General features: G+C 57.1%; 1 protein-coding gene and 1 long non-coding RNA gene across 9 annotated transcripts in view; one reads left to right on the top strand and one right to left on the bottom strand.

Annotated features, from left to right (window-relative positions):
• Nucleotides 1–510: 510 nt before the first annotated feature.
• ZMIZ1 (zinc finger MIZ-type containing 1) overlaps nucleotides 511–16035 on the bottom strand; it is a 245837-nt gene continuing 230312 nt past the window's right edge. For 6 of the 8 annotated variants that reach the window (XM_054522404.2, XM_024253583.3, XM_024253584.3 and 3 more), the window contains 8 exons: nucleotides 14950–15055; nucleotides 12874–13034; nucleotides 11808–11875; nucleotides 11438–11506; nucleotides 10695–10939; nucleotides 9442–9608; nucleotides 5839–6099; nucleotides 511–4386 (listed from right to left, as the gene is read on the bottom strand). In XM_054522404.2, the coding sequence (XP_054378379.2) occupies nucleotides 4279–4386; nucleotides 5839–6099; nucleotides 9442–9608; nucleotides 10695–10939; nucleotides 11438–11506; nucleotides 11808–11875; nucleotides 12874–13034; nucleotides 14950–15055 (1185 nt within the window). In that variant the 3' untranslated portion in view covers nucleotides 511–4278. The remainder of the gene's footprint in view (nucleotides 4387–5838; nucleotides 6100–9441; nucleotides 9609–10694; nucleotides 10940–11437; nucleotides 11507–11807; nucleotides 11876–12873; nucleotides 13035–14949; nucleotides 15056–16035) is intronic. The other 2 variants (XM_063727598.1, XM_024253585.3) reach the window with 1 other exon arrangement.
• Nucleotides 6062–15159, top strand: LOC129048254 (uncharacterized). Its single transcript, XR_008510453.2, has 4 exons — nucleotides 6062–6221; nucleotides 9014–9095; nucleotides 14668–14858; nucleotides 14964–15159. It is a non-coding gene; the product is annotated as an uncharacterized LOC129048254 (long non-coding RNA).

The raw sequence follows: 16035 nt of genomic DNA on the forward strand, positions 1-16035 counted from the left end.
GAAAACCCAAGCTTCCCTAGGAGGGGAGGGGCAGGTGTACTGAGAGGTGGAAGCCAGGGATGCTGAGATGCCAGCAGGGAGCACGGCTGCAATGAACACTCACCCTCCATTGAAACCACACTCCTGTGTGCTCTGAATAGCACCCTCTGTGGCTTAATATGAATAGGTTCCTGCTACTTAAACCCAGCATAATCCACAAGGGACCATCAAAGATGGGACACTGTTGGACACTGAGTCACATGGCACAGGTGCCCCAGCACCCTGCAGCCACCTGGCCCCATTCAGCCACCCCAACTCCCCCAACCATCCAGCCACACACTGCACTTGCCCCATCAGGGACTGGTTCCAGGGACCCCCATGGACAGGGGTTCTTCCAACTCAACACCCAAACCACCTGCCTTTCTTTTTTGTGTGTGCAGAGGGTAACAGGGCGGGGGGTGTGGTTTAAAACAAAAGCAAAAACACCCAAACCACTCCTTAACATCCACAAAATAGCTAATTCGCCAAACCTTCGTTTTTGTCAATTTATTTAGAAAAAAATTAACATGGGCAAATGAGATACCTCAGTGTTACAACAGAGTATAGAAATGTCTAGCAATAGTCAAATAATTTGATCTTTAAATACAAAATAACCACATGAACACCTAATATACAGGTTTCATCTGAATACATATTTATTAGATAAATATTAGAGGTTGTCACATCATCTAACTACATACAGCTTTGCAAGACTAGAAATCACAATTAGTTTTTTGACCAGTTTAAAGTATGAAATGATTGCATTGTACATACGATGTACAAAGACGATGATGGTTTCTGTGGGAGTTACTTCAGGCTGCACTGGTGGGTGTGTTTATGTGTGTACGTGTGAATCACCTGTGATCATGATATCAAAAATTATACAAAGTATGAATTTGGTTACAATTTTCTTCTGAAATCCCCGTTTCTTTTCATTATTTCCATAGCACCCTAAAAATACACAGGTGGCAGGACTAGTACACTGAAGCTAAATAGTACATGTAGGTAAAATAAAAACAGAACAAAAACCCCTTTCCACTCAGGGTCAGAGTATATTACATGAGCGAGAGAGACAGACGTGGAGAACTCACAAATGCTATAACCAACAGGATCTAGTTTTTCCACATGATGGAGTTCCAAGCTTTTTTTGTTTTGTTTTGTTTCGCAAAATAAAAACAATACACATTCCAAGAGAAATGAATGCATCTGTTGACACGTCTCTATTTCTCATTTACATATGTACACACGTCCCTTGAGTCGCTGCTGTTGACACGGCCCTGTGTGGACGGGTCAGGCCCGAGGCCCGTCGGGAGCAGACCTGTAGCTCTCTGGGGGGTCAGGGCTTTCATTAGGGAGAAAGTATTAGCAGTTTCTTAAAAAATAAAATGGCTACAGGGAACATGATACATGGATAAAGCTTCAAACCAAGAAGATGGGGGTGATTGCCTGTACTTGGCCCTTCCCGCCTGCCTGCTGGTTCCCTGTGCATCTTGCGGAGTGGCGGCAGAAACATGCCTGTGGGCCGGGTGGATGCTTGGCATGGAAAAGTGGCTTGCAGAGGCCTCGTTTTTGCTGAGGTTACTTATGGCTCCAAGTAATCGTCCGAAAGGATCAGGGAAGGATCTCTCCAGAGTTCAGGACCATCTCTGCTTATGGGCGTTGTCTACCTGCACCTGTCACAACCTGCGGCTTGTTCCCGTCCCGGATGCCTCTGCACCTCCCTCACACCCTGGCCTGGCTCCCAGAGCACTCCAGAAGAGCTTGTCTCCAGACTGCAGGCTGTAGGCACCATGCATGGTTCAGAGCCGGCCGGAAGGGAAGCTCTGGGCCGAGCTTGCTGGTGGAGGCTTGCTGGAGAGGGGAACCAGGAAACCCGCCTCAGGTGCTGAGCCCAGGGATGGTTGCAGGAGGTGCTCGGGGCCTGGGCTGCAGGGAGCATCTCGACTCTCTGCACTGGAAAGCTGTGGATCCACCTGTGAGCAGAGTGTGGACACACCCTGATAAGAACCAGAATGAATCCCAGGCCTTTCTGGGGCAAAGTATCAAGGCAAGAAGCAAGAACGCCTAAGGAAGGCATCTGTAAGTCTGTCTGGAGCTTAATTCCCAGATGGTCTGACATAGGGCGTGGCCACTTGCCAGGCCACAGACACTGGGCAAGGGTGGCCACATGCTACCTGGCGTTGGCTTGTCCCTGCCAGCTGACTGAGGGATGGCTCTAAATAGCGGGCTGCCCGGTCTTCCAACTCCCAGCACAGCCGCCCATTCTGTTCGTCCCTTCAACTGTACAAATAGCCCTGGTTGCTTTTTTTGTTTTTGTTTAAAAAAAAAATAAGACTCGGTCTTTGTCATTGAGTCTAGGTATTTTAAAAACACCAGCAAAGGCTATAACCAGGTCATGAAAATGTTGAATATTATCAAAGACGATACTAAAATATTCACAAAGATATTTACAAAAGCGATTCTCAAAATAATTGATTTGCATACTGAACAACACGCTATTTGAAAAAACCTCGACGACAACGGGACAAAGGAAAAAAAGGGGCAGGGGCAATGGCAGCTTTCCTACAGAAAACCTTGTGCCGTCTGGGACAGTGACTGGAAGTCAACAGCTGGGGCCACCTTTCCGGTAAAACCCACAGAGGAGTGCTGGGGACCACCCACAGCAAACGGGAGAGCAGGAAAGGGCCCCAGGCAGCAGCTGGGAAGGGCGCAAAAAGTTTACAGATGTGATCCCAGTGACGGGACAACCTGGCACCACCCTAGGCCATGTGGCTCACGGGGCACAGACCAGCCTGAAACAAAGTGAACACAGGACAGGCTCCCCAGGACGCCCTGGAGAGTGGTAAGCCAGATGGAGCAAAGCGGTGGAGGGAAGGCCAGAGGCTGCTTTTGCTTGAGTGAGCAGGAGTGTGGGGTGAGATTGTGATGGTGGAGGAGTGCAGGCAGGGGAAGCTGGCAGCCAAGGGCAGTGTTTGGGGCAGGCCCAGAAACACGCCCCCCTCCCCCCCCATGCCTGCAGGTACATACTGGTGCACATGGCCATGGCCTGGGCTGCAGCCGGGGGCAGCTTGGAGCACAGGGACAGAGGGAGGGGCTGGACAGACACCATTGCCCTGGGCTCCGGTTTCTGCACCTCCCCGGCCTTTCCACGCACTGCCCTTGCCATCTGATTGGACAAAGAGAACTAGGACACAGAGGGAAGTGGGTGTCCCACGGAAGTCTTGGAGAGGTGGCAGGATAGGGACTAGGAGAAAAACAGAACAGACGGAGAGAAATGGTTTGCTTGCTGTCCAAGCACAACGTTCCTTTTCTCCAGGTGACTTCATAGCTTTAAATTGTTGCTGTTTAAAAAGAGAGTGGCTTGGAGCAAAGTTAGAAGTTGCCGCTCCTGTTTGATTCTGATAGGTTATATGCCCGCGCCCCCCAACCAAGGGCACAATCACTTTGGTTGGGTGCACACCTGCTCTCTCTGTTCCCCAAGCCTGGGCCCTGTCTGAGCTTGGAGGTGGAGCCTCAGAGACGTCCTGGCTCAGAAGATGTCCTGGCCCTTTCCCACCAGTCCCCAAGCAGGAATGGCAGACCCCCTCTCAAACACAGAATCTTGTCCTTTTTCTCTGCTTTCTGAGTGTGTTTACGGGGTATCTTGGCTTATAGGTCAGGGGTCAAACCGATGATGACCCCTGGCCCCCGAGAGACGTTGTCTTTCCCAGAGGTTTGTGCTTTTCTGTGGTGGGTAGTGGTGGGTAGGCTGGTCTCACTGCCACCAACTGCCAGTGCTCCTCCAAGGCTCGGGGCCCATGCTGGGGCCCGGGGGTCTTCTCAGGCTCCACAGTCACTGGAGGGAGGCTCTGGACCAGGAAGCAGGGAGGCAGGGTTACAGTCTAGAAGATGGAAGAACCTTGGGGACACTGGAAGGTCATCTGGAATCGGCACACGCGGAGGGACCGGGAAGCCGCATCGGCGTGCGCCCTCTTACCGGGCTGGTTCCTCTCAGGAGGGTGGTCTTCAGGCCTGCACTGGGCATGGGCCCAAGCCCAGGGTGTGCAGGTGGGACGTGGGCTCCAGACCCACACAGCCTTCCTGGCGCACCCTCCCTACCCCTCTGTTCTGAGAGGGCTGCAGCAGGGGAGGGCTCCCCGCCCCACAGCCCGTGGCTCTGGTGCGGGGCGGTCTGAGGGCACAGGCTCCCAAGTGGAAAAATGTGTTGGGTAAGTGGGGTAGGACGCAGAGTGTGGAGGGATGGCCCCGACCGGGTGGCCCTCAGTTGTTCTCAAATAGAGACAGGAGGTCATCGTTACTATTGCTCGGCAGGTCGGGGGGGTCCAGATAAGACAGGAGCTCGTCAGGATTTGTGAGTTCGGGAAGGAGCTGGAAAAGAAGGAGTAACGAAGTTCAGATGAGGTGTGCCTGAGAGGCAGGCCCCGGGTGAGGAATGCAGGGGCGCCCTGGCCCGTCCCCCTCCGCCTGCCTCTCAGGACTCTAGCCAAAAAAAGGGGAAGAGAACAGCCTTGGGCCTGGGCCTGTCAGGTATCCCCACACACACCCCGGCCACTGCACCGAGTGTGGGGCACCCCCATGCTCATTTCAAGCCTCGGGATTGGGACCGGCAGCCCACCAGCTGAGGCCTGAGCAGGGCTGACCCTTTTCAGGCATGGACTTCAGCCCTAAGCTGGGAAGGCCCCATGGCAGGTCATTTGGGCCTCCCAGCTGAAATCACATGCTTCACGTGTAAGCACAAGGAGGTGGGCTGGTGGGAAGGCAGGAAGGCGAGTGGTTCCCGCACCCCCTTACCCACCATCCCTCTCTCAAGGGCTCGCCACTCCTTGGTGAGCCTGTGGCTGACTGGCAGCCATCCTTCCCTGTGGCCCCGGAGGGGTTGCAGACTGTCCCTACCCTCTACTGAGATATCCTTGGAGTCTGTCACATGGGGAGCCTCATGCATCTAAAAGCAGCCCCACTGGCCTGGTCTGAGGGGGAACACCGGGCAAAGACCTGAGATGGCTGCACAGTGAGTCCTAGCTAGCACAGAGCTCCTCTGATGCTGCTGGGGCAGAGGCTGACAGAGCAGGGCTGGGGGTGAAGAACAGGAGTGGCCGAGGACAAGCCTCCTCCCGGAGTCTGGCACCAGCTCTGTGGTAGGCATGGGTGGGGCCGGTGCTCGGTCCCAACCCGCCAGCCCCGTCCAGCAGCCCAGCCCCATCATCCAGGGTGAACCCCACCATCTTCCAGACCTCAGGGTAGGAGCCCTGGCACCTCTGCTGCCCGTGCTGGCCTGCTGCCCCTGGCTGTGACCCAAGGCTGCCCCCTCTGCCCCCACCTTCTGTCACCCACATGGGGGCCTCTCGGAGTGAGCAATGGAGCAAGCGGAAGCAGGGCATGGACAACACACGGACAAGAAAACTGGAGACAGACACACACCAGCGAGGCAGACAGACAGCTTCTCCCTCCAGCCCTCCCTGCCCGGGCCAGAGAGGCAGACACAGAAACCGCAAGCTCACCATCGGGGGAGGGCAGGGACCCTCCTGTGCTGCGGCGCGAGGGACCCCCGCAGGGCTTGGGTCAGAAGGTGGGTCAGGGCTGGGGTTCAGGGCTATGGCCAAAGGGACTTGGGGGATAGGAGCCAGCAAGGGGGGACCCTCAGTGGTGACACTTCCCCATCGTGGGGCTTCCTGGTCTGGAGCCAGGTCTGGCTGAAGCCCTCCCACCACCCACCCACCTCCTCCCCTCGGGGCCTCGAGCCCTCACACCCACCCCTTCTCTCGGGCAGGTCCCGGCGCCAGGCCTAGCCCCAGGCCAAGGCGAGTGGCGACCCCAACTTACATCCAGCGAAGGCTCCGGCATGTCGGACGCTCCCTGCGCTCCGGCCTGACCCTCTAAGGCTGAGGAGGGGTTAAAGGTCAGGTCGCTGTGTGGATGGCTGCTGGGAGCGGCCTGTGGCGGCTGCCGGGGAGGCTGGGAAGGAGGAGGAGGAGGAGCCCCACTGTGATGTAATGGAGGCCCTGACTGGCTGCTGGGGTGTGGTACGTGCAAACCTTGTTGTATGGAGGGGTGGGGCTGGTCAGAGCTGCCAGCGTGTGGCATCTGTGGAGGAGGAGAGAGCGGGAGAGAAGAGAGGTGAGGTGAGGAGGCACGGCGACCATGCCTGGAGAAAATGAAACCCAACACAACCAGGGAAGTCACAACCCCCGAAACGTGGCCACCCGGTACGAGGCTGAACGTTGTTTCTGGGCAGAGAAACAAAGAAAAATTTCTCCCGCAAAACCGCCCATCGGGGAGGCTGCAGGGGGATGGCGGGGACCTCTCGGGCCACGTGGAGACCCAGGAGGTGGGGAGAGCTTTGACACAAGCACAGACACGGGGAGCTGGGCCTGGGCTCCCCCAGGCCCCTCCACCTCCCCGCCCAGACAACGAACAACAGCGAGGGCAGGATGGAGAAGCAGAATGGGCATGTTCCGGGCAGCGGGAGGCAGGAGGGCGGCTGCCGCAGCGTGGTGCAGACCCCAAGCTGGGCGGCAGAGAGCAGACACAGACAGACAGCATTGGGCGGGCGTGCGGCTCAGGACTGGGTCTGCACCTCCCAAGTGGGCCCTGGGCGGGGTGATGCTGGGCACGAAGTCGCCTTCTGCCAGCCCAAAGTGTGAAGCAGCTGGGGCCTTGGCACAAGCCCTGTAGCCCGGGTGGAATTTGGCTGTCAGAGAAGCAGGGCTGGGTGGGCACCTGGCCAGCCAGGGGCATCTTCACACCCTGCCAGACCCTTTTCCTAGACATCCCACTTGGTCGGCACCAGCCCTCAAAAACACAGGGTTGTGAGGGAGGCAGGCACCTCCGAGACTCCAAGGACAAGGAGACTGAGTGACGGTTCACCAATGGTGGGTGTCTTGCTGAGGGTGAGGCTGGCGGTGCCTCTCTAACAGATGAACTAGAGGACTCGCACCCTCCTGTGGGCACGTGCACTGAAAACTGGGCTGTCTGTGGGCAGGTGGGTGAGATATGAACAGTCCTCTGCTAGCCTGTTTGCTGTCCCAAGCAGACCCTCCTTCAAAGTGAAAGGCTGGGGAATCCTCGCAGACCAAGCCCTGACCCCACTGCAAGCATCCCTGACAGCCCCCAGCCCCACTTTCGCTCTGCCAGTGATGGGGGCTCACGGATGCTCCAGGTGCTCCACTGGAACAGCAGCCTGGGACATGCTTCCTTGGTCTTTTTGTTCCCTCACCCTGCCCCATCCTAGGGCGGCCACACAGAACACACTGACATGTTCTTCCTGTGTGCATTTAGAATTTGCAGCCACACCATCCTTGGTCTTTGCCCATCCCCAACTTCCTCTTCCTGTTTCTCCTAAAACTGCTTCCCAGGCCTTGCTATGGGTCGGTCTCTGCCCACGGTCCAGGTGGCCCCTTCTCAGGGTGCAGGGCCCCAATCCCATGTGGCCTTAGGGAGCACAGTGCCCTTCCAGTCCAAGCCCCAAGAATGAGATGACCTTGCAACCGTGGTGCTGGAGATCTTGGGAGATCCGTTTATGAGACACATACAAGAGGCTGGAGGAATGGGCCACCACCCATGGTCAGTGAGAGGCCAGCTTGGGGCTCCCACTCCTGTAGACGCCCTCAGTGCCCACCCTGGGAGAGCAGGGAGGGGCTCCACACTCCAGCTGTGCAGCCCAGCTCAAGACAGACAGTCCCTGGATCTTCAGAGGCAGCTGTGCCCCTCGGCTTTGTATCTGGCTGGAATGTCTCCAGCATGGAGGGGCAGGTGCTGTTGGAGCACTGCTGACACACCTGTCAACCTGCCACCAGTATGGGCAGTCTGTGGGGGCAGCAGCATCTGGTTGGAGCGCTCTGGCCAGTCTCTGCGGGCATGGCAGTGCCTCCCAGCCTTGGGCTCAGCTGGGGGTGTGGCTGCCTCCACCTGGGCAGGTGTGGTAGAAGTTTACCTGTGACTGCCCTGCCCCACCGACCTGGCACATCCGCATTTCCAGGTCTGCTTGACCTCTAGTGAGAGCTCAGAAATGGAGGACAGGACCATCTAGAGAGCATCTTAAGGGGCTCTGAGGTCAACTCACAGGCTCAGATCCCGCCACACAGAATGCAGGCAGCAGGGCTCACAGGAGGCAGGAAAAAGCTTGGTTGTCAAGGGGAAATAGACGGCATTCTCACTCCATATTCCAGTGTTAGGAACTGTGAGGGCGCAGGATGTGTGTGTGTCGGGGGGTGTGATTTTGGTGTCTCTGGGTGTGGGATGCCCTCAGGGCCCAGGAAGGGGCACCAGGAAAGAAGCCCCCAGAAATCACAAGCCCCATGGGGCAGAGAGTAACTTTGAAAAACTTGGCCAAAGCTCCACGAAGCATCTATTTCCGACTTGGACTCCTGGGGTCCTGAGGGAAAGTTGCTGCTCCCTCACCTAGAGTCCTGAGGCAATTCCATGTCAGGTGTGTGGAAGGCAGTATAATCCAGAGGCTCCTTCCCGTGCAGGCCACCCAAGCCCACTGCCAGACACTGGCAGGACCCCGGGCCCTCTCCCTGGCTGGTGTGGCCCAAGACCCACAGCCATGTGCTCAGCGATGGCCCCTCCTCCCCAAGATGAGAGCCCAGAATGACTGAGACCTCAGACACACCACTTCAGCCTCCGGAGGCTTCAGTTTCTCCAAACCCTAACTGTTCTTCCTGCACCCACGCACTGCCAGGAGTTTTGCTCCATTAGCACAAGGCCTGTCTTGCTTACACCTGTCACACGGTCTGCGCAGAGCACAGCTCAGAAAACGCTTGTTAAAATCAGTGGAACCACGTGGCACTCACTGGATGAGGACTCCAGGGGACAGGAGGGCCTCCTGCCACTGCCACTGGGGCCACAGGAAGGGGGGGCCCGTGGACAGCACAGGACACCTTCCCCCACCAGGGACATCGTCAGCCACACAAGACATATGTCAATAAGTGTGAAACAGAACAAGAAGTGAATGCTCTTCAGATAATCAGACTTCCTAGCATTTCTTTTGTTGGAGGTGGTAATACCCTGAATTCAGATCCTTGGAGAATAAGTGCCTGGGTTTGGGACAAAAGTCGAGGTGGCTGGAACCGTGTTAGGTGAGTGTAAGAGTGTGCAAGTGGGAGAGGGAGAGGGCTGATGGCATGTGCTAGGTAGTGGCGAATGCATGCACGTGTGTGTGTATGCACGGGGTGGTGAGTGTTTGGGGAAGAGCCTGAAGCTTCCCCCATCTCCAGAGAATCCGAAATCCTAGGTAAAACAGCCAAGTCTAAGGATGCTGACAGGCCACGACCTAGCCTCAGTCAGACCCCTCCTATTCCATTCTGAGCCCACACACCCAATTCTTCATCCTCTGCCTTGCCTGGGAGGGAACAGGATATCCAGATCCCAAGGCATCAACCCCAAAGGCTGGGGAATGGGATGGGGTGAGGAGGAGGTACTCACAGTTTCCTGCATGGGGTGGCTGAGGGGTTTCTCGAGGGCGGCCATGTTGTTGGGCATCTCCGGGGGGTGGGAAAGCTGGGGGGGCCCGTGCATGAAGTCATTCATGGATGTCCCTCCAGGGTTTCCGTGGGGGAAGTCAAAGTTGCCATGGCCTTGGTAGTTGTTGCCTAGGAAGGGATGAGATGGGGAGGGGAGGGGTCACCCAGAGGGATAGTGGCCACCCCCAGGGAACAGTGTGTGTAAAAATACAAGCCAAGTCCTTTTCCTCTTGCGAGGCTGCAGTCGGTCACAGCAGCCTGAGGCTTCTGGGCTATAGGATAGAGCAGCCACTCAGCCCTGTCCCATGGTCTGTGGTACCCCAGAGGATGTACTGCCCTTACTGCTATGGAGGAGGGGGCAGAGTGGGACAAAGGGGGCAGGCCAGGCTCCTGTGGGGAGTGGGGGACATGGCCTGAGCCTATAGCAGACCTGCTGAGCTACTCCCCAATGTGGGCACTTTTCATACTCAGCAAGACCCAGGCCCAGAGTGGGTGCATGTTCTGCCAAGCCCACAAAGAAAGCTGCAGCAGACTCAGGATGACACCCGCAGAAGCCAGCTGTTCCGCCTCCCTGGTCACTGTACCCTCCACCATGTGGTGATGGCAGGGGTCAGAGGATCAGCAGGCTGGGAGGCTTGGCCCTTGGCACACTGTGGGAGTTTGGCTAGGTGGCCTAACCTCACTGGGCCTCTCATGGGGACCTAAGATCAGGGATCCCAGGGGGAGCTGCCACCCAGTGGGGGGTACTTTCCAGGAATCAGTGGCAGTAGGGGTAAAACTTGGTCTGGGCAGCCGGGAGCATAAGGGCCAGTGGGTGACCTTGGTGGCCAAAGGCCGAGGCTCCAGGAACCTGGACTCTGTCCCTAGGAGGGCAGGAAAGTTGCAGGGGAAATGTAGATATCACAGAAAAAATATGGGAGGGCAGGGGGTAAGGCCAAGAACTCGGGTGGGTGTATGCTGCCAGCAGCCCCAGAGGAGATTGGCTGGGAAGAGGCAGCAGTCGTATCTCCCACCAGGGCAGGCTCTGAAGCCCCTGGGCTAGGCCCATGTACCCTCAAGTCTAGCAAACTGGGAACTGTTTATTGGAGGATGTGTTACTTCTCTCTCTTCAACCACACCCCCGAGCCCTGCCACCATCAGCATAGAAATTCGGTGCCCCTGCAGGGACTTGGGGCTGCCCTCCTTCTCCCTTCCTCCCTGCCTGGCATCACCCACCTTGGCTGCTGTAGTCGTTGGAGTTGGTGCCCCCCGGAGGAGGCGGGAGGGGGTAGGGGGAAGGGCCGGGGCCCAGGGCTGCGATCATCTCCATGACATTGGGCATGATCATCTGGCTGGGACTCATGGTCTTGAACCGCTTGGAGGGGATGCCGTCAGGGTCGTCCTTGATGTGTAAGTCCGACTTGATGGGCACTGGCCGCCAGCTGCACGTGGGATCGATGGTGACCTCTTCAAACTCAGAGCTGGGGGAGGAAGGGTGGCAGAGCTGAGGCTCCGGGGTGCCTGGTTTTGGGCATAAAAGCACCTCCAGCTCCGACAGACACCAAGGTGACCTTGTTGAGGCCCCTGCTCCCACTCTCACCATACTGTGGACAAGGCGGAAGCCTGGCAGGGATTTCTCTATATATCTTTGACATATGGGGAGACTGAGGCTAGAAAAGCAAGTGGCTGGGCACAGGGCAGCTGGCCTCAAGGGCTCCCGCGTGGGGAGCAGCAGGTGGAGGGTCGGGGTGGGGCACTGTCAGCCTCCTGCTGTGGCTGGCTTTCATGCTTTCTGGGAAGTTCATTTGTCCCCAGATCCAGAGGCCCCCGAGGGCAAGAGACAGAGAGGTGGGGGATGTGGGTCACGGTCTGCTGGCCTGGGAGGGGAGGGCTGTGTCAGGGCTATCCACCTGTTCACCTTGCTCTAATCCAGGCCTCGTGCCCTCCCACCCCCTGACCCTTGCTGGGGCCCCACTTACTGTTGGATGGCATTCAGGATTCCCCACATGTACTGATCCACCTCCAGGCCCTCCAGCAGAGCGGTTTTACTGGAAAAGGAGACGGGGAGCTTGGCCTCTGCTACAGGACCCAAGGAGGTAGGGGCACAGCCCATCCACCTCAGTGTCAGTGGGGTCCCACCCCTGCTGCTGGTTACTACTGGAGGCACAAGAGACGGGGACTCTGACCGCGTGATACCAAGGGACCACCAGGAGCCCCCATAACCTGAGCCCCTCTGCCATGTTTGGGTTCTGGTTTGCATTTAGGGCAGGTGGAGGTGGGAGGTAGCTGGCCCCTCCCCTCTGTGGTTGGGGGATGGGGGAAGCCCCCACCGGGGTGGGCATCACTCACTTGCACACAGGACACCTCCAGGTCCCTCTCTCGCAATTCAGCTGCAGGTATGATTCCAGATCAAAGCACTGCAGACAGACAGACAGACAGACAGACACAGCTGAGACCAGGACTGTCAGAAACTGCCTAGATGTGCCTCAAGGACCCTTGGAATAACTTCCCCACCAGAGAGAAAGATAGGCTGTGGGAGAAACCCAGCGCTGGGGCTGGGTGGAGTGAAAGCAATGCTACCTTTCTACCACGCAGAGTCCTTATGCCTCCACCCCAGCATCCCTCACACCACCTCCCATGCCCCAAATGACCCTGTGCCTACATCCTCTGAGAAGCCTTCCTGGTCCCCACCCCAGCTGACTCTCGCTGTTTTTTGCCCTGTAATAGCCCCTTTCAACGAGGCCAGGGGTAGCCCCTTCAGCCTAGCCCAGGCACCGAAGACAAGTATGATCAAGTTCATCGATCTGTATCAGATAAAGTGACCAGACCATCCTCTTGCCCACAGCATTCTTTGGGAGGGAGGAGGGGAAGCTCCTGTCCCACTGCACCCTCAGGACCAGCTGCAGGTGACAGCCGTGGGCCCCTTCTGCATGCCCACCACACCCAGGTTCCAGAGGACGGCTCCTTGTTCTTCTTCCAGGCCGGGCTGCCAATGTTTACTCATTGCTCTCTCACTGCCTGCTCAGACTGGGACTGTCACTCACGCCAGGGCTACTTCCTGAACACTGGCTTGATGCAAGGCCCTGGACGGAGGCATGAACTGGACAGTGGTGTCCCTGCTCTTGGGCCCCCAATCAGCCCTGCCATGTGTGTGGGACTTCCAGCTGGCAACTGCCATCTGCCAGGGCAGGGGCTGTCCAAACCCATTTCTTTCTGTAGCCCCTTTGGCCTTAAGCACACAGAAAAGATGCTCAAAGATAAATGATGGCTGAAATTGAGTGATGCCAGCTGCTAATCTCCATGACGTCCTTCAGGACAGTGTTTGGACAGGCCCTGTTGCCCCTCTGCCTACCCCTCACCATCCCAGCCAGAGTCTAGGTGTCTTGCCGGAGCTGTGCTTTCTGGGGCCGCTGACCTGGACATGCTTGCAATCGTGTCCTCGAGCAGGCAGCTGGATGCGCCGGAATGTGATGGGGCACTTCAGAGACACCTTGATGGCCGTCTGCTCCACCCCATCCTCCCCGTTGAGGGTCGTGTTGCCCGAGGAGGCAGCCACGCTGCTGAAATTCCGCTTGACTGCGGGGCAGGAGGCACAGACAAGTGAGGATGGCAAGGCAGTCCTGCAGAGGTGGGGGGTCTGCACGTGCTCCCCAGTTCCTCGTGCAGCCGGGGCATGTCCTGGTCCTCCTCCCAGCCCACACCAAACACTGAGAGGGCAGTGTGTGGCAGTCATAGGGCCAGGTGCCCGGGCTGCTGTCTCCATGTGGGACACGTGTGGTGTGTGTGTGCCCGAGGTGGTGGCTGTGGCAGTTCCCCTGTCTCTGCAGAGCAAGCCCTGCCTTTGCGAGGAAGGGGGATGTCTGCAAAGCTCATGGAAAGTCATTATGGCACTTCTCTGATTTACTGGGTCAGTGAAAAGCCCCCTCAGGCACTCCTGCACTTCACTCTGCACATGTGGAAATGGAAACGGACAGCTGCCTGCTGGAATCCCAGGGCTCAGGGCAGCAATGTGAAGAGTGGCCCTGTACCTCTTGCACAGGGCCCCTGAGTCCACACCCGGAGTCTTCTTCAAAGGGGACTCCAAGCCAAGTCCCTCCATCCCAATTCTTTTTTTTTTTGTGGCAGTGTCTGGCTGTGTTGCCCAGGCTGGAGTGTGGTGGCTTGATCATGGCTCACTGCAGCCTCGACCTCCCCAGCTCAAAGGAATTCTCCCACCTCAGCCTTCTGAGCAGCTGGGACCACAGGCACAAGCCACCACGCCTGGCTAATTTTTTATTTTTCTGAGAGACAGGCTCTCACTATGTGGCCACGCTAGTCTTGAATTCCTGGACTCCTGCCTCGGCCTCCCAAAGTGCTAGAATTACAGGCATGAGCCACTGTGCCCAGTCCTCTCCTGAGTTTAAGCATGAGCTGGCCAGGTGTGGTTGTGGTGGCTCACGCCTGTAATTCCAGCACTTTGGGAGGCCGAGGTGGGCGGGTCGCGAGGTCAGGAGATACAGACCATCCTGGCTAACACGGTGAAACCCTGTTTCTACTAAAATTACAAAAAAATTAGCCGGGCGTGGCTGGGTGCGGTGGCTCTCGCCTGTAATCCCAGCACTTTGGGAGGCCGAGGTGGGCGGATCATGACGTCAGGAGATTGAGACCATCCTGGCTAACACGGTGAAACCCCGTCTCTACTAAAACACAAAAAATTAGCCGGGCATGGTGGCGGGCGCCTGTAGTCCCAGCTACTCAGGAGGCTGAGGCAGGAGAATGGCGTGAACATGGGAGGCGGAGCTTGCAGTGAGCGGAGATAGCGCCACTGCACTCCAGCCTGGACGACAGAGCGAGACTCCATCTCAAAAAAAAAAAAAAAATTAGCCGGGCGTGGTGGCATGTGCCTATAGTCCCAACTCCTCGGGAGGCTGAGGCAGGAAAATGGCGTGAACCCGGGAGGCGGAGCTTGCAGTGAGCCAAGATCATGCCACTGCACTCCAGCCTGGGTAACAGAGCGACATTCCCTCTCAAAAAAAAAAAAAAAAAGCATGAGCTGTTGAAGTAGGGAGGCCAATCTGGAATCCACCCTCCGTGCCCTCTGCCTGATGAAGATCCCCTCTTCTCTAAATCCTCCCATCTTTTAAAGGCCTGGCCCAGGTCATCACCTCCTCCAGGAAGCCTGCTTCCTGACATTTTGTTTTAATCTGCCTCATGTCCTGTGCTATTGCAGGTATGCCTGTTCTGGCTCCCAAGCTGGACTGCCAGCTCTTCCACACAGTGCAGGTCCCAGAACTCCCACCAGCCCTTATGGCACCCAGCTTCTCTGATCATGACAACAGTCTCAGGAGGAAGGCATGAGCCTCAGGATGGGGCGTGCTCAGGGACACTCCAGGCCCGGTGGTGACATGCACGGAGGCAAAGGTCAGTTCCAGGTGAATGGTGACTGCTTCTCAGTCCTAAACTCAGGTGGGGATGGAGTCTGGCCCTCACCCCCATCCCCACCCTGACTCACTTTTCGTGATACAGTGCTCTGCGGGCAGGAGGCGCTTCTTGAGGAGTCCTTGCAGCACAGAGCGGACAGAGGGCCGGTGTACCAGCTGCAGCACGAAGAGGTGGGACTGCGGAGAGAGAGCAGACACTCAGTTCCTGTGCACTGTCCCCATACCCCGCCCTGCCTGCAGCCTCAGCAGCCCTAGACTGCTCCCAAGATCCCACAGCCGGCCTAGGAGGCTCCCCCAGGGTGTGTCCTGGGACTTGTGAGCCTGAGCACTACTCTGGAAAGGCTGCCTCTGCTGCAGATAGACAAGGTGGACTTTGACACTGAAATACTCCCTGGATAAAGTTATAGGACACAACGCTTTAGGCCTGGCTCCCACTTTGCTTCCTAACCTCCCCTACCACTGCCTTCCCATCATGTGTCCTTAGCCCTTCCTGCCAGGGTGCTCATTCCTCGCTTCACTCCTCTAGGAAGCCTTCCAGAACTGCACACCCCAAACGTCCACCCATCAGCTGCCTCACTCTGACAGTTGTGCAGCCTCACACAACACATCACATTCCCCAGCCAGAATGGGATGTGCTGCCCAGGTCTGTGACCCCTATCTCTGTGTAGCCTCCGTGGCCCTAAGCTCACAAGGCTGGATCAGAGTGTTTCCTTCTCCATGCCTCCACAGAGAGGCCAGTGGAGTGGGGCAGGCAATTTACTTCCACTGGGGCCTGAGCAAGCCCTGTGTGTTGGGCCCTGATCTTCAGGGGACATGAGGGTGGCTGAGAGCTGGTCCTAGGTAACAAGTCACGGGTTGGAAGGACCCCCATACGTGACTCTAAGACAAGAGGGCTGGGAAAGAAGGGAACGCGTTAACTCCAGGTTTCGGGGAGTTGGGTCTAGGGGAAAAGGTGCTGACAATGACAACTGCTGGTGAATGAGGCAAGCAGGACATGGCTTTGAGGAACACAGAACTGCACCAATGAATGAAGGGTAGGGAGGAGGGGCCAGGAGGGGTGAATCAGAGGCATGTGTGGAGAACAGATGGAGGCCGAGTGTCCAGGGGAAGAGGCCACGTCTGAAGCCAGGGCACAGTGGCTTTGAAGGCCCAATGGT

The sequence above is a fragment of the Pongo abelii genome, chromosome 8 (assembly GCF_028885655.2).
Source record: "Pongo abelii isolate AG06213 chromosome 8, NHGRI_mPonAbe1-v2.0_pri, whole genome shotgun sequence".
NCBI classification, from domain to species: domain Eukaryota; kingdom Metazoa; phylum Chordata; class Mammalia; order Primates; family Hominidae; genus Pongo; species Pongo abelii.